This window comes from Clarias gariepinus, chromosome 2 (assembly GCF_024256425.1).
Source record: "Clarias gariepinus isolate MV-2021 ecotype Netherlands chromosome 2, CGAR_prim_01v2, whole genome shotgun sequence".
In the NCBI taxonomy this organism is placed as follows: Eukaryota; Metazoa; Chordata; class Actinopteri; order Siluriformes; family Clariidae; genus Clarias; species Clarias gariepinus.
The window spans coordinates 27,884,246-27,909,153 of record NC_071101.1 but is presented as its reverse complement, the minus strand read 5'-3'; the positions used below and the strand labels follow the sequence as shown (position 1 = coordinate 27,909,153).

At 38.2% G+C, this 24,908-nt stretch overlaps 4 protein-coding genes across 9 annotated transcripts in view; 2 read left to right on the top strand and 2 right to left on the bottom strand.

The window, feature by feature from the left end:
* Positions 1 to 646: 646 nt before the first annotated feature.
* Positions 647 to 2,497, bottom strand: szl (sizzled). The gene is made up of 4 exons (XM_053485185.1): positions 2,217 to 2,497; positions 1,892 to 2,061; positions 1,677 to 1,769; positions 647 to 1,222 (listed from the first exon to the last, which is right to left on the bottom strand). The coding sequence occupies exons 1-4, from the start codon at positions 2,495 to 2,497 to the stop codon at positions 912 to 914; spliced, it is 855 nt and encodes a 284-aa protein (XP_053341160.1). The 3' UTR covers positions 647 to 911.
* Positions 2,498 to 4,802: 2,305 nt separating this feature from the next.
* mov10l1 (Mov10 like RISC complex RNA helicase 1) lies at positions 4,803 to 18,186 on the bottom strand. 5 transcript variants are annotated; one of them, XM_053485138.1, is made up of 27 exons: positions 18,039 to 18,186; positions 17,190 to 17,297; positions 14,217 to 14,404; positions 13,907 to 14,063; positions 13,661 to 13,782; positions 13,343 to 13,533; positions 13,115 to 13,255; positions 12,547 to 12,954; positions 11,877 to 12,083; positions 11,571 to 11,685; positions 11,183 to 11,360; positions 10,993 to 11,063; positions 10,770 to 10,861; positions 9,964 to 10,022; positions 9,721 to 9,830; positions 9,511 to 9,595; positions 9,119 to 9,300; positions 8,522 to 8,668; positions 8,239 to 8,360; positions 7,795 to 7,894; positions 7,458 to 7,604; positions 7,134 to 7,307; positions 6,874 to 7,023; positions 6,673 to 6,780; positions 6,181 to 6,321; positions 5,881 to 5,972; positions 4,803 to 5,751 (listed from the first exon to the last, which is right to left on the bottom strand). In XM_053485138.1, the coding sequence occupies exons 2-27, from the start codon at positions 17,281 to 17,283 to the stop codon at positions 5,727 to 5,729; spliced, it is 3,606 nt and encodes a 1,201-aa protein (XP_053341113.1). In that variant the 5' UTR covers positions 17,284 to 17,297; positions 18,039 to 18,186; the 3' UTR covers positions 4,803 to 5,726. The 5 variants fall into 5 exon arrangements, with proteins under 5 accessions (XP_053341113.1, XP_053341140.1, XP_053341148.1 ...); XM_053485165.1 differs by having other exon boundaries at positions 13,673 to 13,782; XM_053485173.1 differs by having other exon boundaries at positions 14,217 to 14,308.
* Positions 18,187 to 21,356: 3,170 nt separating this feature from the next.
* On the top strand, positions 21,357 to 22,921 carry pclaf (PCNA clamp associated factor). The gene is made up of 4 exons (XM_053488373.1): positions 21,357 to 21,510; positions 22,263 to 22,349; positions 22,493 to 22,667; positions 22,751 to 22,921. The coding sequence occupies exons 1-4, from the start codon at positions 21,465 to 21,467 to the stop codon at positions 22,782 to 22,784; spliced, it is 342 nt and encodes a 113-aa protein (XP_053344348.1). The 5' UTR covers positions 21,357 to 21,464; the 3' UTR covers positions 22,785 to 22,921.
* A 1,457-nt stretch (positions 22,922 to 24,378) lies between these two features.
* Positions 24,379 to 24,908, top strand: part of LOC128506986 (casein kinase I-like) — a 28,093-nt gene continuing 27,563 nt past the window's right edge. For both annotated transcript variants that reach the window (XM_053477617.1, XM_053477606.1), the window contains exon 1: positions 24,379 to 24,547. The gene's annotated coding sequence lies outside the window, so the exon portion shown is untranslated. The remainder of the gene's footprint in view (positions 24,548 to 24,908) is intronic.

Sequence of the window (24,908 nt, the reverse complement as noted above, 5' to 3'; positions counted from 1 at the left end):
ATGCTAAACATTGCAACAAATATCTGTTAAGTTCAAGGGGGTGATTGAATTTTCACATTGGTGATTTAGGTAGGGGATAAACTTTTAGCTTCAATAAATACAAATGTCATCCATTCATCTTCTATACTGCTTATCCTGTGTACAGGTCTGCGGAGGGCCTGGAGCCTATCCCAGAAGTCTTACAGTACAAGGCTGTGCACTCTGGACAGGGTGCAATCCATCGCAGGCCACACACACACTACAGACAATTTGGGAACTAATAAACCCAACAACCTTTGGGAATAAATAAACCTAATCTGCATGTTTGTGGGCTGTGGGAGGAAACCGGAGCACCTGAGGTAAACCCACCAAAAACGGGGAGAAGGTGCAAACTCCACACACACAGACCCGAGGTGGGAACCAAACCCTCGAGTGTTAGATTTTTTTTTTTTCACAACACTCTAGGTATACAAGCGTTCCTACTAAAGAGCTCGATAATTCTGTATAAAAAAGTGTAGCTTACAGTAGCTCTGCAGCTACAGTGCTTTCTCTCAATCAGTAGTTCCCTGTAGCATTGCTTAGCATAGCAAGATATCTGATTCCTGAGTTAAATGAAACAAATGAGGCCACTGTAAATACTTTAGATGGTATTTATTCATATTCTGCGTTCAAACACCATAAAACACACATAAATACACTGACACTTGGATAGAAAATATTATCTTTTTACAACGCCTTTACCGAAAGGCTCGATATTTACAAAAGAACTATGGGAGTGCATTAAATTCCATGTGCTCAGAAACCGGAGCGCAAATATACAACGAGAGGAGAAAAGTGAAGCTCCAAAAACGATCCTCCCTTTTAAACAACAGTTCACACGACACAGTGTCTCGTCACCCGAAGGTAACTCAGTAACTCGGAGTATAATGTCTTTAGCACTTGTGGTGCTTCCACTTGCGGGTTGCTGCGGCTATGTGCAGGTCCTTCTTCAGCCAAGGGAAGAGGTGCGCGAGCTCCACGGTGCCGTCCGAGCGCGTCGTGCCCGTGATCAGGTAGAGCTGCGCGCGTCCGGGCTTCACCAGCGCATGCGCACAGCGCAGGTTCACCATCAGCCACTGCTGCAGAAGGTTGGCGGTGTCGTAAGGAAGCAGCGGGCCGCGCTGGATGAACTCCACCTTTCCCTCCACCTCAAACTCCGGCTCCGATGAGGCCACACGGCGGCGCAACAGCTTGGCTTTAACGGCTGCGGGTAATTAAAAAACAAAGAGTGTTATTAAAAGCAAACCTTTGTCACGAGGATACATCTTCTCTGATCTAGATGTACCAAAGAACAAACATGGCACCATCTAGGAACACATCTTGTAGGTGGACATGACTAAAGCTTTAAAGATGCATAAGTAATCCTAAAGTTCCATTTATGCACATCAAATATTTTTTAAGATAGATCACATGTACAAAAGATGTTAATCCAACAACAAGGAAAAGTACTACTTGGTAAAACTTTCACTTATTATATTGGCAAACTGGACAGCTTCCCTATTAAATCTCTTTACGATTTCTAATAATGCATATTGTAAATGTACTATACTTATTTATAGTGACTATTTGACCAAGGCAAAGCTCATGGTGCAATAGAAGGAAATACGTCTAAACTTAAATCAGAAATCTGCTGTAATGTTTTTTATGATGTTGCTTACCAAAATCAGTGAGACAAAGGGCATCCATCACTGTTTTCAGAGAAGGAAGTTCGTCTACCTGAGGACAGGTCTGACACACAGGATGGGGCAAATCTAAAAATGACAGGCATGATTAATTTAATACCACCATGGTAGAAGTTTAAGTATTTTTGAATTACTCATTATGTATAAAATGCATTTCCACCTAGCATAGTTGAGAAGTCTAGGGAACTGACCTTTAGAGAACCTGCTGATATGCTTGGGCAGCGGGGTGAGACACATGTCATCCTGAGCAGGAAAACGATCACAGTTCAGTTCTTCTGGCCATGAGTGGCCATGGCAGGCCAAGACAGGGGCACAGCTGTCCCTCACAGCCAGACACAGACTTCGGCAAGGCTGAATAAACCTTTAGAGAAGGTGACATTGTACATGGTTACTTACATAAGCCTGAGAGAAAATATATAAAGTTGAACAGATGTATGTGGTTTAAATTAGATGAGTAAAAAACCGTGACAGTATAAGTATAACATCGAAAAGTGAGATGCAATATAGAGTACTTACGTGTCTAGGCAGACAGGAGCGATAAGGGAGCAGATGAAGGTCTGGGCCTGAGGGTGACACCCTGTCTGCAGCAGGGAACGCCAATCATCAGAGCGTGGTACCACCTCGGTTTCCAGGCTGCTGTCACCCAGGAGGTTAGGCAGTCGCATCTCCGAGTAACCCACGTCATGACACACACTTAGCTGGCGAGGTATGGACACACAGCGGGTGGACTGGCCCAAGTCAAAGGCCCTGATCTGGGCCACAAGCATGAAGGCAAGCACGGTAGCGCAGAGAGCCATAGTTCCAGGGAAGAGGATGGTGCTGTCAGAGAGAAGGTCCTGTGCTGAGGATGAAGCCTGGTAGACTGAGGATGGGTAAAGAGCTCTTGGTTTATATACACTGAGAGCAGACTCAGCTAAGGTTGTTATCAACGACCTATCAAACAGGCGCAGACGACGCGTCAAGTAGGAGATAACAATGTGCAGACGCAGGGGGAGAGGGAGAAGGTGGGGGGCATTAAATAAACAATCACAGACTTAGGGTCCTCAATCCCTCTTAGCCAATTAAGTGATGCACATTGTAGAAATGTTAACATTTGTAGCATATTTTTTAAAAGACTAAATTCTCTATTTGTTTATAAAACCTCAAAACAACATCACTGTTCAATAAAACATAAAATATACCCACAATGAGGAATAATTGATTATAGTAAATCAGAAATCTTTATTATTGTAAACTGATGATAGCCTTTACAAATTCCTTTACAATACTCATTTTAAGTGTTTATTTTGTAGAAAACAATAGAAATATAATGCATAAGCTCCAGATGTTGACATCAGGAATAAAGCTTGCCCATAACAAACAGCAGAGGAGGAATACTACTGTCTATTTTCATTCTTTAAAAAAATATATAGAAGAAATCATTAAAGAAATGACAGACATTATGCACAGAAATATTTTTTAAAGGAGTATATAGCATGTGTAAAATAATAGCTTTTTGTTCTGTAGGGAGGGGGGCTAGTGGACAGACAGGCAGTCTCCTAAGTGTTGACAGTTCCTCTGTCTCCCCATGTTAATTTGAGCTTCCCTGACCCGAGAGCCTTAACCATACACCCTGTCTCCCATTAGAGCAGCCTTGTCTGCAGTCTACCTGACCACTACAGCACCTTTGATCTAACAAAATAGGGAGCCATTCATATTCAAATGCTAAATGGGACACCACTTAGCCAGCGTGCCTTCCCTAATCCCCACATGAATCAGCTTACTGTCTATATGCTGGTCTTGGCTCTCATTATGTAGAGCAATGGATTATCCCACATTAGCCAACAACTCTTCTTCAGTATGTCTTAAGCTTTAGGATTAATGGCTTATTCTACCTTTTTCAACTGTTTCTCAGTTGCTCTAAATCAGTGGGTTTATATCTACAAGTTTGATGTTGATCCATCCAAACTGTAGCAACTAAATCTTATGACTAAATCTTATCTCTCTCTTCTCTAGAGAGAGAGAGTGGCCCAAAAGGATGAATAATAAGGCATTTTTTGCTTATATAGAATTTTATATATTTTTTCAACTTCAGACCCAAGATGTCTTTAAAAGTAACAATCAAAGACTCAGACGACTACTGAAAACCCAACAGGTGTTTTTAATAGGAGAGCTTTATGCCATGTGTCTCCAACATAGAGCTTAAATATTGCTCTGTCTCCAATATATAGCTTTCAAGAGTCAAAGCCCTTCAGTTACAACTGTTACCGTCTATATGAGAACTTTATTCTTGGCCCCCGTTTTCAGCCATGGACCAAAACTAAAGTGCTCCTTGAAAGCAATCAGGCAGAGTAGACGGTGTGATTATTGTCATAACTTGTGGTGCCATTTGAAGTGACTTGGATGTGTGTGTGTGTTGGGTGGGGGGGTGTAGCCATGCCACTATGTGCCTTCTCCAAGTCTTCCAGTCCCTCAGTGCTTGAGTCTACAGCCCTGTCACCCCGGCCCCAGCCTCGATGGCCCCTTTACTGCCCTGGTTTAGGGTGGTGTAGACGGCAGTTAGCAAGGGGACCTAACTGGGCAATTAGAGACACAGGCCCATTTTGGAAAACAATAGAGGCCCCCTTCTTTTATTGTAATCCCCCCAGGAGCATGTTTGTCTATCTAATAGCTCTCCTGCCCCTTTTTAGGTATTATGTTTGTCTTGTTAATGTATGGCCAGTCTATAGAACACTAATGGGACCCATACAAACATGTCTGTCAAAGCAACTGTAACTTCATGACCAAGTTGTCTCGAAGTATTTTTGTTTTGTTTTTACAAGTTGCATTATGCACATTATGGATATAATACGAATAGTGTGGCATCACACAGCTACAAAAAAAAAACTAAACATAATAGGTCATAAGGACTATGATGGGCAACTGTTGATATTGATTTCTATCTTCTTATGTAAATCAAGTAAATATTTTGACCTCACAAAACAAAAACCTCTTGCTAAAAGCAAGATCTTGGTTATGTAGGTATTTACCATTGGTAGAGTTTTAAAGGTTCCGATTTCACATCAATCGTGATACAAATCAGACTATTATAGTCATGCAAAAAAAGAAATACCCAATTCATGGTATACTTCAGAGCTTTAATTATAAACAAAACATTTTAATAATTACTTAAATGAACACAAAACTGATCAGTCTCAGTTAAGGGTACCAGGAACACAGAAGACCCATAAACACAAGCACACACACCTGAGTGTCAGACTGGTTTCAATCAGCTTACTCACACCAGAGTTTTACTTCAAAGAGGAGGCATGCAGTCAGGCCCACTCTGATTAAAGCAGTCTCCACCTGAATCATTACAACCTATCTGACATGCTTGTGTTACACAAACTGAGCTTCCTTCATGTTAACTAAGACATAATGAAAAAATCCCAACATCATCTTTGCAAAAAGCCTGAACACATTTATCCTTTTTCTCTTTTAAACAAAATCATGTTTCTGACTATAGACCTGAATCTAAACAGTCTGCAAATTACTGAAACATATGTACAGATCCCCATGTCTAGTCTCATAGTGTCTTTCTTCACTCTGTCTCTACAAAAAGTTACTGACACTCAATTGTCGTATCCAGACTCGGTCATGGAGACGCTGCCACACCGAGACGTTCAGACGTAGGACTGTCTGCAACTACAGACTCTCTGACTCTGAAAGTGGTCTCAAACCACACAGTGAGACAGACCTTTATGTATGAAACCAGAAACCATCATTTTAAAAATGTGAATGAGTGTTAGAATAAATCTTAACAAAGGATCATCTAAGTACTTTCAAGTATAAACCTTTGCTTAAAGTTGCATACAAAAAAAAAAACTATCAACCTATAACAGTTTTTTAAAACAACATACACTATGATGCAGTGCTTGCAGGTTGTGCAACAACTGTGATGTAACTAATCGCAAACAAATTATGTTTTTAAATTTATAAACATTTATTTATTATTTCTATACAACATGACTTTATAGCATATTCAGTTCAGAATTCTGCTTGAAACTTCTATTCCCTATCTTTTGAAGCAGCCCTGTGGAGAAAAAAAAAAAAAAAAACACACACAATTTTATAAGAAGTGGACCAGATGAGACCAGCATTACATTGTTTTTCGCAATGCCTGGTCTTACTTATGACAAAGATGACCGCACAAGAGACCAACCTCTCATCAGCTTGGAGGGAGACAGGAGGGTCACAGCCAAGGAAAGCACCATTCTCATATGCATACTGCAGCAGTGCATGAAAACATGGGTCCTTTAACACACACACGCGCACACATACACACACACACACACAAAATAATGATAAATTGTGTCATCCTCCACATGGGTTAAATTAATCATACATGGTCATCTTCAGCACAACTGGTATTACAGAACATATTTGTTAGCATTAAAGATGTGCTTTTTGAATTCCGAAAACTCTGGCTAGATATAAAAAAATTAAATAATAATAATAATACCTTGATTAGCACGTGTGGGTTGCCAATGATGATGAGAAGAGCTTTTGGGCGTGTGATGGCCACATTGAAGCGCTTGGGGTTGGACAGAAATCCCAGGGCATTCTGCAGATCATTGCTTGGTAGCTCTTCATTGGAACGAACCTGAGGATTTCGAAATTATTTATATTTCTATTTAATATAAATTTAAAATAGTAATTTTTAAGACTCGCCCAGATAATTCCTGGTGATTACATATAGTACAAGCAAAATGTCAAAAACAGAACCTGACCCAGAACCTGAGGACAGTCCGACAACACAGACATGTGCGCATACAAGCACTTTTTTTTTAAAGAAATTATTTGATCTCAATTTTTAATAAAACATTAGAAAACCAATCTATGAGTATCCAGGACATGTGTGAGCTTTTGTCCAAAATTACAGATCTGAGTCACTAAACAGCTTTTCTGATCCTAGATTAGTCTAAAAGTTTAATACTCAGATAAGTAACGTTACCGTAGAGAGGATAATGACCAAGAACTCCTGTCCCTGGAATTCCTCAACTGAGCCAACCTTAATATCAGCAAGCCCAACCCTGTGCAACAGCAGTCGAATTTTTTCCACCTGATGACAAGAATAACAGATTTTTTTTTTTTTAATTGTGATTTTAATCAGAACATAAACATGTATGCAACATGTGTAGAAAATACAAGAAACCTGTTTTTTGTAAGGTGCAATGATGCCAATGTCTGTAACTGGTATGGGCTTGTAGAGTTTTTTTGCCAGCTGGCAGCAGTAAAACATGGCCTGCACTGCTTCTCCAGGGTTAAACCAGGATGGGTTGCTGCCCTCCCTCATCTCTGTGCCCTATATATGAGCAACATATTGAGTGAGATTTTTAGACTTAAAGCCACATAATTCCAGTCAAGATAATTAGAGTAACATATCGGCAGGAGAAAAAGGAAAAAAAGGTGCACCCGGACTCCGTGAAAGATGAGAGGAAACCCCTTGGTAGGAAGGCGGCTCCAGTGACACAGGGAGTCGACGACAGCTCTCTGGGAGCGTACACACAGCTCACCACCGTAAAACAGCCGGGACGGTAGCTCCAGCAACACCTCATGGGAGCGGTAGTTATATACCAGCTTAGTCACCTCAAAGCAGAATACAACATTTCAGTTATAAAATGTTTCTTAAATATCTAATAAAGCTGTGCAATTTATATAGAACTAAACCTTAATGACTGCTTAATGTACATCTTTTTTTCTACAAAAGTAACAGTTATTATTTGATTGTTTTTTCACCAGTAACGGGTTGTAGCCCTTCTCAGTGCAAGAATACAGTTGGGTGGCCATCAGTCTCTCAAGCAAGGACACTCCCAATCCAAAAGCTTCAGCTAGTTTAGACTTCACTACAGGACCCAGCTGCTTTGGGTCTCCAGCCAGGACGATCTTTATGAGAAGGAAAGAGCAAAAGAAAGCAAAATGCAGGCACAAAAAATTATTGTTTTTAAATATTATCTGCTAGTTGAGATATTTTTGTTATTAATACTCATTTACGTTGGTTATGAATTCATTCTTTCTGGCTATTTAGTTCACAATGCAGGGATACAATACAGAAAGTACACAGTGCATGTCCAACCTGGCCCGTCTTCTCAAACACAAGTCCAAGAGGAATCAGAGACTCAGGCTCAGTAGCTTGACCAGCCTCATCCAAAAACACGTGGGTAAAATGGCCAACACTAAGGAACCAAATACACCATTTATGTGAAATGTGAAAAATAAATAAATAGATTTTATTAAATTTTAAATTATTTAGAAGGAAACCCTTCAACCGAATACATGTACATGTATACAGAGGAGCCCAAAAACATATTAACACAAGAGTTCTACACCTTTTATAAAACCTTTGATTGAATGATGGCAGCAAGGATTAGTATTACATTTCCTCTAAAGATATCAGTAGTCGCACCATCATTGATGCCATCAATGTGTGTGTATGCATTTTTTTGGGCCCCTCTGTATATATAAATGTTCACTAACGCACTCCACTTTTGTTTTACACTTGAATAGCTCTAGGTCTCACCGTAAGCCTATTTGGTAAAACATGCCAGCACTGGACAGGGTGCTGACAACAATTCGGTGGAAAGAAGCATTTCGTACATCCTCTCCAGCATGAGAGTACGGTTTTAACACCTCAGGGATAAACTACAAGCATAAAGAGCACGAAATAATTTAAATAAATAAACTAACTAAACATGTACAGTATCTACAAACACTTAAACTAGTAGAAATAAAAACAAAAAAATTTTAGAAATCTTTAAAAATTAGTTTGTCTTTATCAGTGACCATTCTGAAGACTGTAGTACCTCCTCCATCCTACAGGTGGCATTGACCCGTGCCAGGCTGGCACCCTGCAGGTAGCCACTCTCATGCAGGAGGATACAGATGAGATCTGCAGCACTGTTAGAAGGAGTGCATACCAAAATACGACTCCCTGGCAAACGGTAGTACACCTGCATATGCATTCATAAGATAATATTTTGGACTGTATTTCACAAATCCATTAATAAATGAACAATTAAATTGTATTAATAGATAAATAATAAGTGAAAAGTTTGCATTTTTACATTTTATAGGATAATTTTTTCATTAATTAATGCTAACTTTTTTCCCCCTCAAAAACAGGGAGTAATAAATCAGTATTTATGACACTTCCAATTCTTAAATAAAAAAAATTAAACAGTTGAGCAATGAGTTACTAGACTGACAAGGCAGACCAGTCATTGCCATGGCGACACACAGATCATCCGGTCATGTAGACAGTCATTTAAAAGAAGTATAGGAACCTTTATTTTCACCAATGAATCTTGTTCCAAGTGTCCATTGACATTTATTTAACATTGAACAAATATTTCCTCATTCCATTAAACACAAGGTAAAGATGTCAGTCAAGTGATGGGTACCTGCAGTATGGCTTCGATGAGTGTGATGGTTTTGCCTGTGCCTGGAGGGCCAAAGAGGACATATGGAGTGGGGCGACACTCTCCCCTGAGAATGCGTTTGACTGCCTCCTTCTGAGCAGGGTTTAGGTTACAGTTAAAGAATCTCCCTGGGTCTGGGATGGGTTTAGGCTTTGTGCACAAATCTGACAAAAAGCAGTGACGAACAAACCAATTACGCTCATCCTACAAGATTTTTACTTTATTAACTGCATCCAGTTGTGATACGTAAAGTGATTAATCAGAAATTCTGTAGGTTGTAGAAAAAATTAATGTCTAAATATGCTTTGATTACAATTAATGACTTTCCTTCATTTACAAAACTGGATTAAATAACTTGTTTAATTACAGCCTACCTGTTTTTGTCTGTGTTGCCACAGAGACCATGTCCATAGTAAGGGAAGATGGCTTTCTACTGCTCTCACTGGGTTTTTCTCCATCCTAAGAACATCAGTACATTACAAGAATACATATTTAAGAATATAATATAAGTGTGCAGTGTGATCACAGTTCTCACTACAGCACTTGTTAGAGTTCTTTAGGAAATGTTTTCTAATTTATAAGACCTTTTCATCTTCTTGGGTTGTTTTGTCACCATCCTGTTTAGGTGATGTTTCAGGCTCCCAAGCACCTGTCCACAAGGGGCTCTGCAGCTGCAAATATCTAGGAAACAGCACTGAACCACCAACAAGAGATCAGAAACACCTTATCAAAGGACACATTTTCTTCAGATATCGCTGTATGAAAATGGTAAAAAAATAAATAAAAATAAAATGGGGAAGGGGAATTGCTTTCCAGGCTTAGCTCACCATTTTCTCCAAAGTGCTTAGCCTGTTCCAGAGCACTGTGGCATCTTTTCATAGTCAACCTGGGTTTGATAACAACAACAAACAAAAAAAGTTTATTAATGATTAATTGTTATTATTGTGTATTAATTAATTATTTTGAGGGATTATTGTGAGGTAATATTTATGAATCTTAAGCTGATTTAAAGTTATACAGACACAGACTTTTATAAGTGTTATCAGCATATTTTTGTACAGATATGTAATTCCTTGACTGATGTTAGGAGCGTGTGTTTCTTAACCATTAAGTGTTAACCTGGTCTACAGTCAGTATTAAATCTAGAGACCTCCCCTCTGCTTTTTTTTTTTTATTATATTTTTATTGATATTTAACAACAACAAAAAAAAACAGAGCCAGATCAATATACAATCAACACCCACAGCAAACATTTAAACACAAACAATAATTTGTTAATATAAGAGTGAACATGGAAACACCCAAGGGCAAAACAGTTCAGTAAAAGAGAACATAAAAGAAAGAGAGAGTCATGATTGTTCAAGTAGAAGACTCCCAGAATAGATGCATCAATGTTCCCGTTTCTGAATTACATTTAAAACACAGCTGAGATACATTTGGATACATTTTGTGGAGGCGTACAGGAGTGAGATATGTTCTATATATAAATTTTAAGTTTTGCTCATGCACAGAAATTGAAGTTGATTTGTGAAAAACCTCCTCACATATAGAGAGCCATTCATCATCAGTGAATGATCGGCCCATATCCTTTTCCTCCCCTCTGCATTTTCACAAATGAGTTTAGGATAGTCACCTGTTGTATGTAAACTCTACATCCAGAGGCTCCCCCAGGTAGCTATTCAATAAATCTGTGTTCACCCGCAAACTTAAATCTTCCTCACTGATCTGCAGGTGACAAGTAGTAAGAAGCAAAACCACTATATATGTAGAGACGATAAACTTTTCATGGGTTAAATTAAGCACAGAGCATATCATATTCAAAAATGCAAACTGAAGCATAAGGAAAAGTACAGCACCTCAATCACATAAGCGATATACTCCAGACTAAACCCTCCATTGCATGGCTTCTTCAGAACAAGTTTATCTCCTGTTAGGGACCACAAACAATCTTACACACATAAATCATAAAGTATGCAGCACTCAAACAATCATGACCAAGTATGCTGAAAGGACACAAACATGTCGACTGACCGAGTTTTTTCTCACCTGTGAAAAGACTAGGCCTTCCTTCACTTAATCCAGGTACCTCCAGGTGGAGGTACCCTGCCCCCTTTTTTAAAATGGCACCAGTAATATTGAACTCTCTGAGCTCTCTTTCAGCCTGCAGTTCCTCCAGCCAAAGCAAGGCAGAGAACCGAGGCAACATAGAGGAAGGACACAATGGCTAAAGAAAAAAAAAAAAAAAAAAAAAAAAGACATGAGAGCTTGGAATCTTTTTTCCATAGAGCTTGGAAGGTGGCGGAAGTATCTGAATATGAACTTTGCATTTTTTTCTGCAGTACAGTTAATTGTTTCAAATTGCATTCAATGGCATTATACACCTTTGATACTAGTGCTCTAAGCATCCAGATCATGTAGGTTGTTTTTTTTTTACCTCCCCAAGAGCAGGCTGAACTACGAGCACATCGCTGCTAGCCTCCACACAATCTCTCAAAGCCTGTGGCACTGGATAGTTCCCCAGGAAATTAGGTAGATGCCGTCTCACTAGTCTGAACAGGAAACATGGAAGAACATTCATTCTCAAATACACAACACAGAAAAAAAATCTCAGCCAGAGGCAGTGACTCAAACTGCCACATTGATGAGCAACAGATATGCAAAAACACATCATACTTTTATAACCAAGAATATCCACTAACATGCTTTTGTCTGTTGGAATCATTTTGGACTTAGGGCTCACCTGACTGGAGGTGCGGGAGGCATGACAGTGACCACATGACCAGGGGTCTGTGCTGGTGGTGGTTGTGATAACATGGCTGCTGGACAGTAGGGGGCACTGGGCTTCAACAACTTCTCCTCCACGCTGCTCACATCAACCTCCAAGCGCCGCCCGATGGTAAACGAGGAGAAGTGCATCAACAGCAGCTCTGCACAGCGGCCGAGGTTCCTACATGGAGCATTAGCACAAGCTTATGGTCTCATCACCCAACAACCCAGAAAAATGTCACATCATTCAAATCTGGCATAACTTATACATTTGTAATGCATTTTGTAGAATTTGCTTTTGAAAACTAGTGCCTACAAATAACATTTAGTACTATTACCATTAAAGTACTTTTTATTTGTGCAAGAATATACATTATATAATTTTTTATATTGAATTATTTAACCCTATTTGGCAACCTTATAGCACTGAGTACCACCATTTTTTTTTTTTAAAGGACATCAAAAATACATTTTAACAAAATCATGTCACGGTTACTACTACCCACAGTCTTTCATTTCACGCCAAAGCCACTTTGTGTGCTTGGTGCTAAAAAGGTCTGTTCTACTAAATTTTAATACCAAACCATTCACTAACCATAACCATTTGTGGTTAAATGAAAAACTCATTTTTATTATTTACTTACTTAGCCTGGCACCCTACAGTGATTGACACCTGCTCTCCAGGTAATATTTTTAGATTTCTCTCTATTGCCCGCAGATTTGTTGCCTCCTCAGCATTCTTCTCTCCATCATCTGCAACCTTGTCATCAACATCTAACTCAACACTGTTTTTATGTCTTTCCCCATTTTTCTCCACATGCACAAAGGAAGGATTGCGCAACAAATAGCAGCCACGCCTTGTTATAAGGCCGCTGCCTGGTGCTCTGATGAAGCTCATGTGGGGGTTAGCAGGCATGGCTTGTTGAAGGTTGGGTTTTGATAGAATGTTAGCGTTGGCATAATGAGGCTTTGGTCCAAACGAAAACTGCTCCTCAGAGTCCCAGCCAGCAAATTCACAGCACTTCAGTTCATGGGTCTCTGAACCAGTATTGCTAAAAAGGAAAGCAATAATTTTTTTATCACGTAAAATGAGGGCCATTATTTATAGTGGAAATAAAAATAAAATGCACTTGAAAACCAAGTTGGTGATAGTTTATCCAGTCACCTCGCTCTTAACTGATTGTTCCATGCAAAATGTGTCTCATAACTTACTGAAGAAAGATGGGCAGCTCTTTACTCTCTCCCAGCAACAACGATCCAAACTGTGTTTCCTCACTGACTACCAGTCCTGCCTTATTTTCCTGCAGTTTCTGGATTTCAGCCTCTGGCAAGACCATCACTGACCCATTCACACTAAAAAGCAAAAAAATCTTCTGTATGAACCAAGGAATAAATGGAAAAATTAAAGATCAAAAGTCGAACGCGAGAGAGATCACTTGCCTGAGTTTATTAATGGGGGACATACAAAGGGCTCTCCAGCAATACAACGACTGATTGCTCTCCACCACCACAACACTCACTACATCTCCTCGTGTGGGCTTGTACCCAGCAGGCAACAGTAGAGAATCCAAACTAAAAAACACGCCGTCTCCCACAACCCCACCACTGCCAAACACAGTGGACACACACGCCTGAGAAACAGAGAAAATAAATGCAGAATTGATTTTAAAAAAGTCAATCGATTCTACAAAAAAACTGGAAAAATGACAAAATGAGACAGAAATGAGGAATGGAATCATAAGTAGTGTTTGTGTGTACATTTGAACTGACTTGGTCTATGCGCTGGTATCTTAGTGGGGCAACAGTTCGAACCTGGCTGGTCCACTCAGTGCTAATGGAGTACTCTGCCTTTACCCAGTCTCCTTTCATAGGCTCAAAACCTACAGCAGACAGAAAAAACACGTAAGCTTTCTTCAGTAGACTGATATTTAATATATCTGACATCATGTTATTAAAAATTTTACAGCAATGAAAACTTTCATGAAATATGTGTTGATGTTTAACCTTCACACAGAGCAGATCTGGGAAAATATGTTGTCTGATTTATATGGCCACCATCATTATCATATGATGTTACTGTTCCAATCAGACACCGGAGCTTATTAGCATCTGCTTCAAGTGAGGCGCCATCTCCGTCCCATGTATCCAGCTGTCGCTCCACCTACAGAAAGAATTTAATTAACATTCTGTATATTCTAGTATTAGATTAGCATCTAGTGGCAAGTATGCCCACACTAAGACTAGGACATGAGGCAACCTGCTTAATGTCATGAAGTACATTATATAAAGAATATGCATGATTTATGTCACTAACCCTTAATGCCCTCCACCCCCCATGGGCTCCGTCTCGAACAGCCAGAGCGTTAACAGCATCACCCACGCGCAAGGGAACTCCTCCCAGCACAACTGCAGCGGTAAAGTATACAGAATGGTCAATCAGGCCATAATCCTGACATAGCTGAGTGACCACACCTCCTTGCATTCGCCGTATCTCCTCCATACCTAAAAATACCAAAAATAAATAAATAAAAATAAACAGTAAAGTGTAGCATGCTACACTTACACTACATGAACTGTATAAAATTCTAGAATAATGTCTGTCTGAATTAAAGAAGATTTAGAAAAACATGGCTATTTAATGTTTTGTTTCCCCAACACGTGGAAGGTAATGAAGGCACTGCAGGTGAGCCACTAGAGGTTACAATAAATAATGAATGAATAAATAAATAAATAAATAAAAACATTTTACTTACGTTTAAAATTTGTTTAAAATACGTTTGAAATTTCCATTAAATATTTACATGCATAAAATAAACCCGCAGCCATGGAATTTAAATTATATGTTGTTTTCCATTTATAAACTTTAGATAAACGAACGCGCTCTGAACGTCCTAGACGTTTATGTTGCGTTTTGTAGTGGCGATCGATTGACTTAACACCAGCGTTTGTTTGTCTCTGCCTAACGTCAGCCTGCAGCCCAAATTGTAGTTTGTGTGTTAACCTGTGGAGGCAGTGTGTCGGTAACTGGATATGAAAGCCCGCCGCTACTGGGTTCACTCTCTGACTGCACAATGTCGGATTAAAGGACGTTTTTTTTGTGGTTTATGAAGAAATGCAAAAATTTTCACTTATGTTTTTCAACAATTTATTTTATTTTATTTTGCTTTTTTCCGCATTTCCCTATGTATAGCTTGTAGGATCATGGGATGTATCCGGTCCTCTGAAGCGTAAAATGAACGTGAAGAAAACGCACTAGGTTTTCTTGCGTTCATTGGGTTTTGAACGCCAAGAAAAAGCTGCATGCAACGTTTTTTTTGATGCCCTATAAACACGCAGTCGGACAAACGCACGTCACCAAAGCCCATGTGAACACTCTCATTGACTCCTATGTGTAGAAAACACATGCCGCTTGATCCGCACTCACCGGACACTACGAACGCAAGAAAAACGCTTGATTTTAACGCCCGTGTGAACAAGGCCTAAGTCTCACGTGTTGATCAGGGTTGTGATTAACAATCTGGGAGGGCCACTGAAAACTTTTATATTTCAAACTGAGCAATGGCATTCTTAAGTTTGGAAACGTCTGATCAATTTCCTGGATTAATTTAATCCACTAATTCTTGAATCGCATGAATTCTTAAATTCAGCAAGAGCTTCAAATATATTAAAGATAAGATAAATGACTGTTGATAAAGCATCAGCAGGTCAAGATTACACTAAACCAATAAAGTATGCTGAAGCCTTTTCAAAGATCATGACTGTACTTAACCATCATGATTATTACAGTGTGGCCAAATCAACTCTGGTTTAATATCTTATCCTCTGCAGGGTTGGTTAAGAAATATATAATGAGATTCAGGTAAACTGCACAAAGCATAAAGCTGGCGTTCCATTGTATAATACTCATTCACTTGTCGTCTATAATACTTTTTCCTGTATTTAGGGTCGTGGGGGGCTTGGCACCTATCCCAAGAGACTTAGAGCATGAGGTGGGATACACTCTGGACAGGGTGCCAATCCATAGCAGGGCACACACACTACGGGCAATTTCAGAAAGCCAATTAGCCCAATCTGCAGGTCTTTGGACTGTGGGAGGAAACCAAAGTACCCGGAGAAAACCCACCAAGCACAGGGAGAACATGCAAACATGCACACAGAGACAGGAATCAAATCTGGGCCCTAGAGGTAAACGGCGACACTATGACACTAACCACTACATCACTGTGCCGCCTACACATGTTCACCTTATTTGCCTTTAAAATCACACACTGTGGAAGAAATTCTTTGTTTGTTAGTCAAGATCAGAAGTCTTTAAGCATATAATGTATAAATGACTATAATAAATAGTAATGTGGTCACTGCAACCAAACATAGCCAGGAACAAAGTTGTGCCTGTATGAGCTTATATATATATATATATATATATTTTTTTTTTTTTTTTTTTTTTTTTTTTTTTTTTTTAATGGTTTTTTTATAAAATCTTATTGTAGACAGTACAATAACACTTGGATGAAAAAACTAAGGGACTCAGCCTTGTGTTAAAGATAGCTAGAATTGTAGCTCGCATTAGCCGTTAAAAGAAAACATTGATGGTTCAGAGGCAGTTTGGAATGACTTAAAAGCAATTATTAAGTAGACGCAGTGTTCTTTAAAGAGGACAATGTTATCAGATGTGTTTTCTTTTTTGAAAGTGCTTCTGTAACTGCTTTTGAATGTGGGTTTTTAAAAAGCAGCTGCTCTTCTGTTTTTCCAGTACAAATTTTATTTCACCCATGCACCGACTGACCAATAGTTTGTATTTGTTCTTGCCATTGCACTAGTAACTTAGGTCAGCTCTTACATTACCCTACCCATCTAATAAAACAAATATTCTGTAATGTTTTTACCAAGTGTTCAATAGAAACTGGGCAAAATTTGATCAGGGTTTAAATGTTATGACAAATAATAAATTTTAAATATTTTATTTTATTAATAAAGTAATTAATTTTAGAAGCCATAGTGTACGACTGATTTAATGCACAGATTTTATAGTATTTTTAAATAAATATTTCAATGACCAATATTACTGAACATTACCAGAAATATAGAGCTGGTCCTTTTAACAAATTAAGTTGAATCTAAAACTTTATTTTTTTCTGCTTTTTCTCTTCATTGGAAATAATAATAATAAAGTAATTAAACAAGAAATTGTCAATTTTCATGCCAATAAATTAACTAGCTGGTTTGGGTTTGTAAATGAACAGGGTGAGATGAGGCTTTGTGTAAACATATTTAAGGCCTGTCTTACCTGTGCTGTAATACAAACCATCCTCTTCTTCCTGCACTTCCCTCCAGAGTGGAGAGATCAGTTTGGAGAGGAGGAACTTTGCAGCACACAGCATGTCTTCTCTCACTGCTAACACAGGAGGGAAAAAAAAGATTAACGACGGCTCTAAACTGCAATAAAGAAAGATGCTAGAGGATACAAACATTTTACAAACTTGAAATCCCTGACCAGTGTTAACAGCAGTTATATAAAGTAATATTAACACTGATTAACCGAAATACTATATGCAAAATACAATATTTAACAATATAAGCTCAGTTCATAACCTAAGTTAGATATCTCTCTACTGTCAGGCAAGGCGACTTCGTCCACACTTATCAAAATGGCGCCAAAAAAAATTATTAATTAAGCAATGACATTCTGCTCTGAAATTGACATTGATATGAATATCAGGTTGAGTGTAGCCTATATTTTTATCATACATTAATTGCAGGAAATTATTTGATGAGTCTTTTCAACTAATTATTTCTAATGAGAGATTTATGCATTAATTAGTTACACGGTTTGCTCAATCAGTCAGAAAACAAATCGTGAGTAAATGTGAAAAAATAAAATAAAACAATAAGTAACAATAATAATAAATAAACAAACAAACATGAATTTAGGACGGTTTCTAAAATGTTTTATTCACAGCCTAAATTAGACTTATTGAACTCGCTAATTCAAACGACTCCCTAAACGATTCACTGACTCGACAGGTGCAGGTCAGGTTCAAAGACTTACACAAACCATAGACATTGAACAAATGACAGATAAAATACAAATTTAAAGACAAAACATAACCAAAAATCCGCTTGTTTAAGCGCTTACCAGCTGACTGAGAGACGAGCTCACCTCGGTCGTGACGGAAATGATTCTCACTGAGTCGAGACTCACGGTTCAGGCTCGTTACACAAACACACACGCGCAGCTGTAAATAACTTTCATGATTCCGTAAAAAAATACCAAACTATAATGATTTTTTTTTTCCGCAAAATTTTCGATGCTTTATTTTACCATTTACAGTATTTGCGTCTAAAAATAAACAAAATTTTTGCAGGCTATTTAAAAACGGTGGCGTGCATTACTAAGCATGCCCACTAGGGGCCAGAAGAGACCATAAGTAGCAATTCCTGCTTCCTTCAACTCACAAATTAACATGACAAAGCTCAATCAATCAAGCTAAATCATCCTTAAAAATGCACTGCCTGTTTAATGGGCCATAAGTCAGGTTCTAACAGAACAGATTATATCGTCCATTAATATTTTTTTCACAAATTTCTGCTTATATGGGTTTAAACCTTAAAATCAGGGGTTTTTAAACTTTATGCAGCCATGAATTCCCTCAATAGGAACAGAATTTCAGATTACTTAGATAGATAGATAGATAGATAGATAGATAGATACTTTATTGATTCCAAAGCAGATTTTAAGATTACCATAACACAAATTAAATTTTAAGAAAAACAAGGCAAAAATATACCTGCTGAATATACAGTACCATAATCTTAAGTAATGTGAGCCATTGGAGCCCTATTTTCATTAACTTTCCACTACTAAATTCATAATTCATTATTTAAAGTTCTTAGAATACAACATTATTAGATTTATGTTTATTTTTTAGTTATACAATTTAATCCATTTAAAAAGAACAGTCAGTTAAGTTTACAGCTTTAATAAATAAATCATAACTATAACAAAACTTATACTCTATCAATCTATCTAAGAGCCTCCGTAATCCAACTAGGGACCATGGAGGCAAATAATGATCATTGTTTTCATTCCCATTTTTACAAATGTGGTAGGACCTCTAGTCAACATTCACACTACAGGCAATTTGGAAATACCAATTAGCCTAATCTGCATGTCTTTGAACTGTTAGAGGAAACCCACAAACATGGGAAGAACAAGCAAACTTCATGTACACAGACCCTGAAGTGGGTGCAAAGTGTCAATGCTAACCACAAAGCCACTGTGCCGCCAACACTGGTACTAGTTGATGGTAATAGCTGCTTCTATCTATGTATATAATTCAGCCATTCCCAAACTTAACAAGACTGCAGGTCAATTTGAAATGTAAAAATCTTCTGAAACCCATTCAGGCCTTTATTCCCAACTCTAATTAACGCGTGAAATAATGGTAAATGAAGAATACCAAGTTATTTAAATTCCATTAATTAAATATAATTACAAAGCTGAAAAAAAACTTTATTCTTTTTGCTTTTGCTTTGTAAATGATATCTTGCAGCCCACCTGCAGTACCCTTATAGCCCAATAGGGAGAAATGCTCCTCTAATGAGATTAATTAGACATTCACTCAAGCGTAGAATAATGTAGTCAAAGTTTTTGGAAAACCCTCAATAACCACTGAAATTGAGAGTACTTGGACATTTCTGGAATTTCTAAAAAAAAAAAAAAACATCATATTTTTATTTTACCTAGTTGTGGCTCATCCATAATGGCAGGTGGACCAGATCTTAAAATATCTTAAGAACTCAACATAATCTTCTTAAAGTTCTTACACTCAATTCTCTACCTTTTTTTTAATTTAATTTTAATAGTATTTACCTGTTTAGTCACCAACAATAAAAAAAAACATGCTTTTTGGAATAACAGCTAAATAAATTACATACATTTTCCAATTTTGAGTTTGCCACTGATTGCTTTTATTTTTATTTTTTTCCAGGTAAGTGGTTTAAGTCACATAATTCAATTACAGGATGATCTTGGTTGCATATATTAAAAGAATTTTGTTTAAGAACTGTATGGGCTTTTAGATGTTTTTGGCAAAATGTAACATTGTTGGCCTTATTTAGGCTTAGCAGTTGTCTGCAGCATTGTGGTAGGCATACTCTTGGATGTTAGCTTTGACATAGATATACCTTATTCATGGAGTGAATTATTGTTCTGGAATTTTTGGATCAAATTCATCTACCACAATTGTTTTGATTGGCCTTTGAGGCCTAAGCTCACCAGTGTATTCTTTCTTTCGAATAATTTACTACATAGTTAATTTGGCAACACTTGATATTTTTTGTATCCTATCTGACAGGATTCATTTGATTTTGATGATTTGGACACCATTCAGCCAATTTAAATGCAAATACTCTTAAAGGAAAATGGAATATCTGAATTTTGGGCTCATGGTCATTATGGAAAATCTTGTCCATTGTCTTTACACTATTCTTCATTTATATTTTGTCTTAGATGTTTTATGGCTTATGGATTATTTGTCTGTAAAATAAAATTGATTTCCAAAAACAGTGTCAGATTCTCTAAGATATTAAAAAAGTCTGTAAAAAACTACACAAAATGCACTTGAGTTGGTGCATTTTAAAGTGTTGGCACACAAATGGCTTTGGTTTGTGTAGTGCTGTTTATTGTTCCTAATGGAAAATGTATTTTATGTAGAAAACAATTAATTGGTTTGTGCTCATCTTTATTTCTGCATTTGCACATTTTGCAGTACTGTCTATATATCACGTCTGTAACACAAAATATTTGTTGATCTGCATTCCCTTTTGTTTAGTAAAATATTGCAAACAATGTTTTTTATTGTAGTTTCTACAGTCAATGCTTATTTAAACATCTTTTCTTGGGCACTAGCATAAGAAAATAGTGAACATTTCACCTTTTCTGCTTTACAATTAAGATCAGGGACAAGGGGGCAGGGTTATAGCATTTTTGCTCGTATACACCGACATCTAGTGGTAGGTATTTAATTTCACAAGCATTTAATTTGCCATCAGTTTAATACGTTGGTGTGATTTAAACCAGCGACATGTGACTAACCATATTTATTCATATTACAGCTCCAAATAATTTAACAAACCAGTACTTCATAAACTTGAGTTCAAATAAAGCGAAGATAAGAAAACAGTGTAACTGCTGAAAAGGCATTTTCGAATAATATATTACTCCCCAATCACACTTTAAGTATCTGTTCTGCGGTCAAAGCCTCAATGCTGAAATGCTATAAATATATATATAATTAACAAATAAAATAAATGATTGCCATATAAAATACAGGCAATATGCAGGGAGTCCTAAATCGATTCGACCTGGGCGTAGCTTACATAGTATTGCTCAAAATCTTTCTCGATTATTGGCTGATTGCAAGATCGTCATTGTATGCCCCGCCCACTTCCCCCCTGCTTTTGGCTCGCTTTTAAAACGCTGGCGGGAAGTGTGTGAGCCTACAGTCTTTTATCTGCACTCGCTGAGGAGTTGATTGAGGTGTGTGTAAAGCAAGTAAACATGGTCAGGACGAAAGCCGATAGTGTTCCTGCTAGCTACAGAAAAGGTAAGCCTATAATAAGCAGTACAGCGGGGATAATTAGTGTCTTCTGTTATTTTATTTTTTTATAGCGTTGTTTGTGAGCTCGGGTTCTGGTGCTACCACTCAGATCCAAAGGGAATAAATATTTTGGTTATATGTACATCATCTTTAAATTTTACGTATATCTTTTGAAGATTTTCAGTTTGAGAATGGAGATATTGCAAATAAATGCAGCTAATAACTTGGTAATATACGCGCTGTGTTAATTAGCTGTCCCTCTGTACATCTCATCTCTCCCGCCAATTTCCTTTTCATCTCATTAGTTTGCCAGTTGAAAACGAAATGTGAAGATTACGACTTAAGACGTGGGAATGTTTTTGATTGCGTGCTCACCGTGACATTTAAAGTTAACGAGATATTAAAGGATTTTTAAGTTTTCACAAAATGGCAGCGTGCGAGAAGGACGGTGAAGATTAACCTTATCTGCGGAAACTTCGTTTTTTTTATTCTAAGTGTTTCTCAAATTTTATCTAAAATATTAACCCCGATGTAAAGGGAGGAGGTCATGAAGTCGATTTAAACAGAAGAGCCGTTTAAAGCTGGGTAAAGCTCAGCCTCAGGAGAAATGGCGCCATTTTTGTTTTGCACTGGGAGGGGGGGGGGGGATGGACGTGATTCATATGACCGCTCATGAGCTTTAACCTTGCATTTAAATAAAGTAGTATCGTTTCAAACGTGTAAAAGTAACGCGTCTTAAATATTCAATCTGTTTCTAGCTGTCGCTGCTTCTGCACCCAGGAAGTCCCTTGGCGCCTCCAGTTCAGGGAACTCCTCAGGCAGCAGCTCTCAGGCCTCCACACCCGGTATGCTCCTCTTCACTGGTCAACACTGAACGCTTTTAGATGAAGCGTTAAGCTAAGCTTGTTTTCATGCTTGCATCATATTTGTACCGTACATCATAATTTTCTTTATCCTGTTTAAAGCTGTACTTCTGTTTCTGCTGTAGGAAAGAGTAAGTACGCTGGTGGAAACCCTGTCTGTCCACGTCCGACCCCGAAATGGCAGAAAGGCATCGGTGACTTCTTTGGGGGTCCGAGCAGGAAGCCGGAGAAGGAGAATGTGCACCCTGTTTCTGATGATGAGGAGGCTGGAGGCAGTGGCATGTCCAAAGCACCCAGGAAGTATGCCTTGTTTATTAATCAGCTTAGGTTTATTAAAATTTTAAACAATTGTCTAATCTGGTCTATTATTTTACAATGTCCAGGTCCAAACCCCTTCCAGATGAGGATGATGAATAGCTGTCCTTGTTCACTATATTAAAACGCCTGTTGGTACATGACCGTAATGATTTTATTTTTTTTTGTAAATCTTTGTACATACATATTGATGCTTTCATTTTTGTACATAAGTTTAATAAACTGCCTTTTTTAAAAGATGTTTTTTTTTTGTGTGTTTTGACCTGGTTTATCTTGAAAAGAAGGGCACTGGTTTAATCAACCAAGTAAAATTGGAGAACTTATTATAACTAGCAATGATTGTCAAATGTTAGGACTGGAATATCAATGCTGTGTTGTGAAATATTTGTATGAAAACATATTTAATTTTTACTAAACATAAGTGTAAGAATTATATTATGACAAAGCAGCAGGTGAGAATTTTGTTTTGCTGATTGACTCATTTAAATGGATGTGGGCATGATCTGCACTAAACCCACACGGACCTGTATCTACATGCACAGCATTCAAACTAGAGGCAGGGGTATTTCAGTGGTTTAGGTGTTGGACTACTGATTACAAGGTCCCAGGTTCTTTAAAACCCAGCACCACCTAGTTGCCCCTTGTTTGGGCCCTTGAGCAAGGATTTTGACCATCACCTAATTAGATGTATAATGAAATAAAATTGTAAGTTGCTTTGGATAAGGGTGTCTGTCAAATGGCATACATGTAATGTAGGTAGTAATAGCACAAAGGTAATTCCTTATGAAAGTAATGAGGTTTTAGAACCGTTTTATGGGTTGAACTGGCAGGAAAACAAACCTCTGTAATCACACTTATGTGCCTCAGGCTGTGACAGTTCAGCACCAAATGAGATTCACATTATCATATGGGCTTGACACCTCAACTGACTTGAAAGCCAGGGGGCCAATTTACATAGCTTTGCCATTTTCTAGTTTGCTTTGTTTATTAATATCAAGAGGTGACATTTTATGGCTCATCTATAAGGATATGGTATGCTAATCTCATAAAGCCTGAGAAACTGCCAGTACTAAGAACACAGGGTGAATAAACATACAACCAAACAGACTGTTTTTATTGAGATATGTGGGATGCTTTGAAATTAATCTCTACAGAAATAACAGGCTTAGAAATACAGCAATTTCAGAAAGACACAACACCCTCTTTTTTCCCTTAAAATCCTAACCTATGTGATAAGTGCTGCGTTATAAACAGCATAGCATCATTCTCAAAGCTAGGTCTACTGTAGAGAGCGTGCACTATCATCTCTTGGATAGTGATGTGCGGTTTGGGACACAGCCGGTTCTTTGAGTCGGTGATCGTTTAATTTGGCCCGTCTATAAGAGTCGACACCTTAAATCTATTTACAGTCAGCAAGGAACTACACCTTACACAATACAATTTGTGCTGTTAATGTTATTGTGTCTGGTGTGTACGTGCTTTATGGAGATCTGTAATTTGTAATCATCTTTCCACACTTTCCACGAGATTTATGGTTCAAATGACCCGATTCAGATTCAAAGAGCCGACTCGCTTCTGAACGACACATCAGTACCTCCGCTAACGGAACAACAACACGCCGCGTGTTACCCGGATGAGCTGCTGCTCCATAGGCGGAGCTGTTCCGGGACTGAGAGCCGCTTACAGAGCGGAGAGAGAGAGAGAGAGAGACTGGGCAAAGGAGATACTCATCTGTTCAGGAAGATATTTAAAATATATATCTGCAGACATTCATAATTGTAACCTTTCTCGTTAACACGGCGGCTAGAGGATTGTACTGTCGCAGAGATGAAGTGAGCAAAACGACCTTGGGTTTTTATTTCTAGGTAAGAATTTGAGTTTACTTTTCAATGAAGCTGAAATGCTCCGTGTGTGTGTGTGTTAGCACAGCTGAGTGTTGGGCTGCTAACTTGAGAGCTAGCCAGCAAACAAGCTGACCTCTTCTTCTTCTGGTGAAAGACCTGATGGATATGACCGGATGAGGAATCAGAAATGTCCTGCGATGTTGTGCTTCATGTTTAGCCAACCTGTTTGTTTTATTTGTGCTTCTCTACCGGATGCTGTTTTAGAGAGATGAAGCTGATTGATGACTTTCTAGCTGTGATGGAGAGAGGAGCTGTGTGTGTGTGTGCCCTACTAGAGACTGTAAAAATAATATCTGTCTGGATTTCAGCAAGATGCCAGATG

Coding starts and splice junctions, on each gene's coding strand:
- pclaf (XM_053488373.1), top strand. CDS start 21,465: ATGGTCAGGACGAAAGCCGATAGTGTTCCTGCTAGCTACAGAAAAG. Junction 22,350..22,492: donor CTCTCAGGCCTCCACACCCG/GTATGCTCCTCT, acceptor TTTCTGCTGTAG/GAAAGAGTAAGTACGCTGGT. Junction 22,668..22,750: donor ATGTCCAAAGCACCCAGGAA/GTATGCCTTGTT, acceptor TACAATGTCCAG/GTCCAAACCCCTTCCAGATG.
- mov10l1 (XM_053485138.1), bottom strand. CDS start 17,283: ATGCTGTGTGCTGCAAAGTTCCTCCTCTCCAAACTGATCTCTCCACTC. Junction 11,361..11,570: donor TTCAGCCTGCTCTTGGGGAG/GTAAAAAAAAAA, acceptor TTTTTTCTTTAG/CCATTGTGTCCTTCCTCTAT. Junction 7,024..7,133: donor TCATCTTTCACGGAGTCCGG/GTGCACCTTTTT, acceptor GCTCATATATAG/GGCACAGAGATGAGGGAGGG.
- szl (XM_053485185.1), bottom strand. CDS start 2,497: ATGGCTCTCTGCGCTACCGTGCTTGCCTTCATGCTTGTGGCCCAGATC. Junction 2,062..2,216: donor GCTCCTGTCTGCCTAGACAC/GTAAGTACTCTA, acceptor CCTTCTCTAAAG/GTTTATTCAGCCTTGCCGAA. Junction 1,770..1,891: donor TATCAGCAGGTTCTCTAAAG/GTCAGTTCCCTA, acceptor TGTCATTTTTAG/ATTTGCCCCATCCTGTGTGT.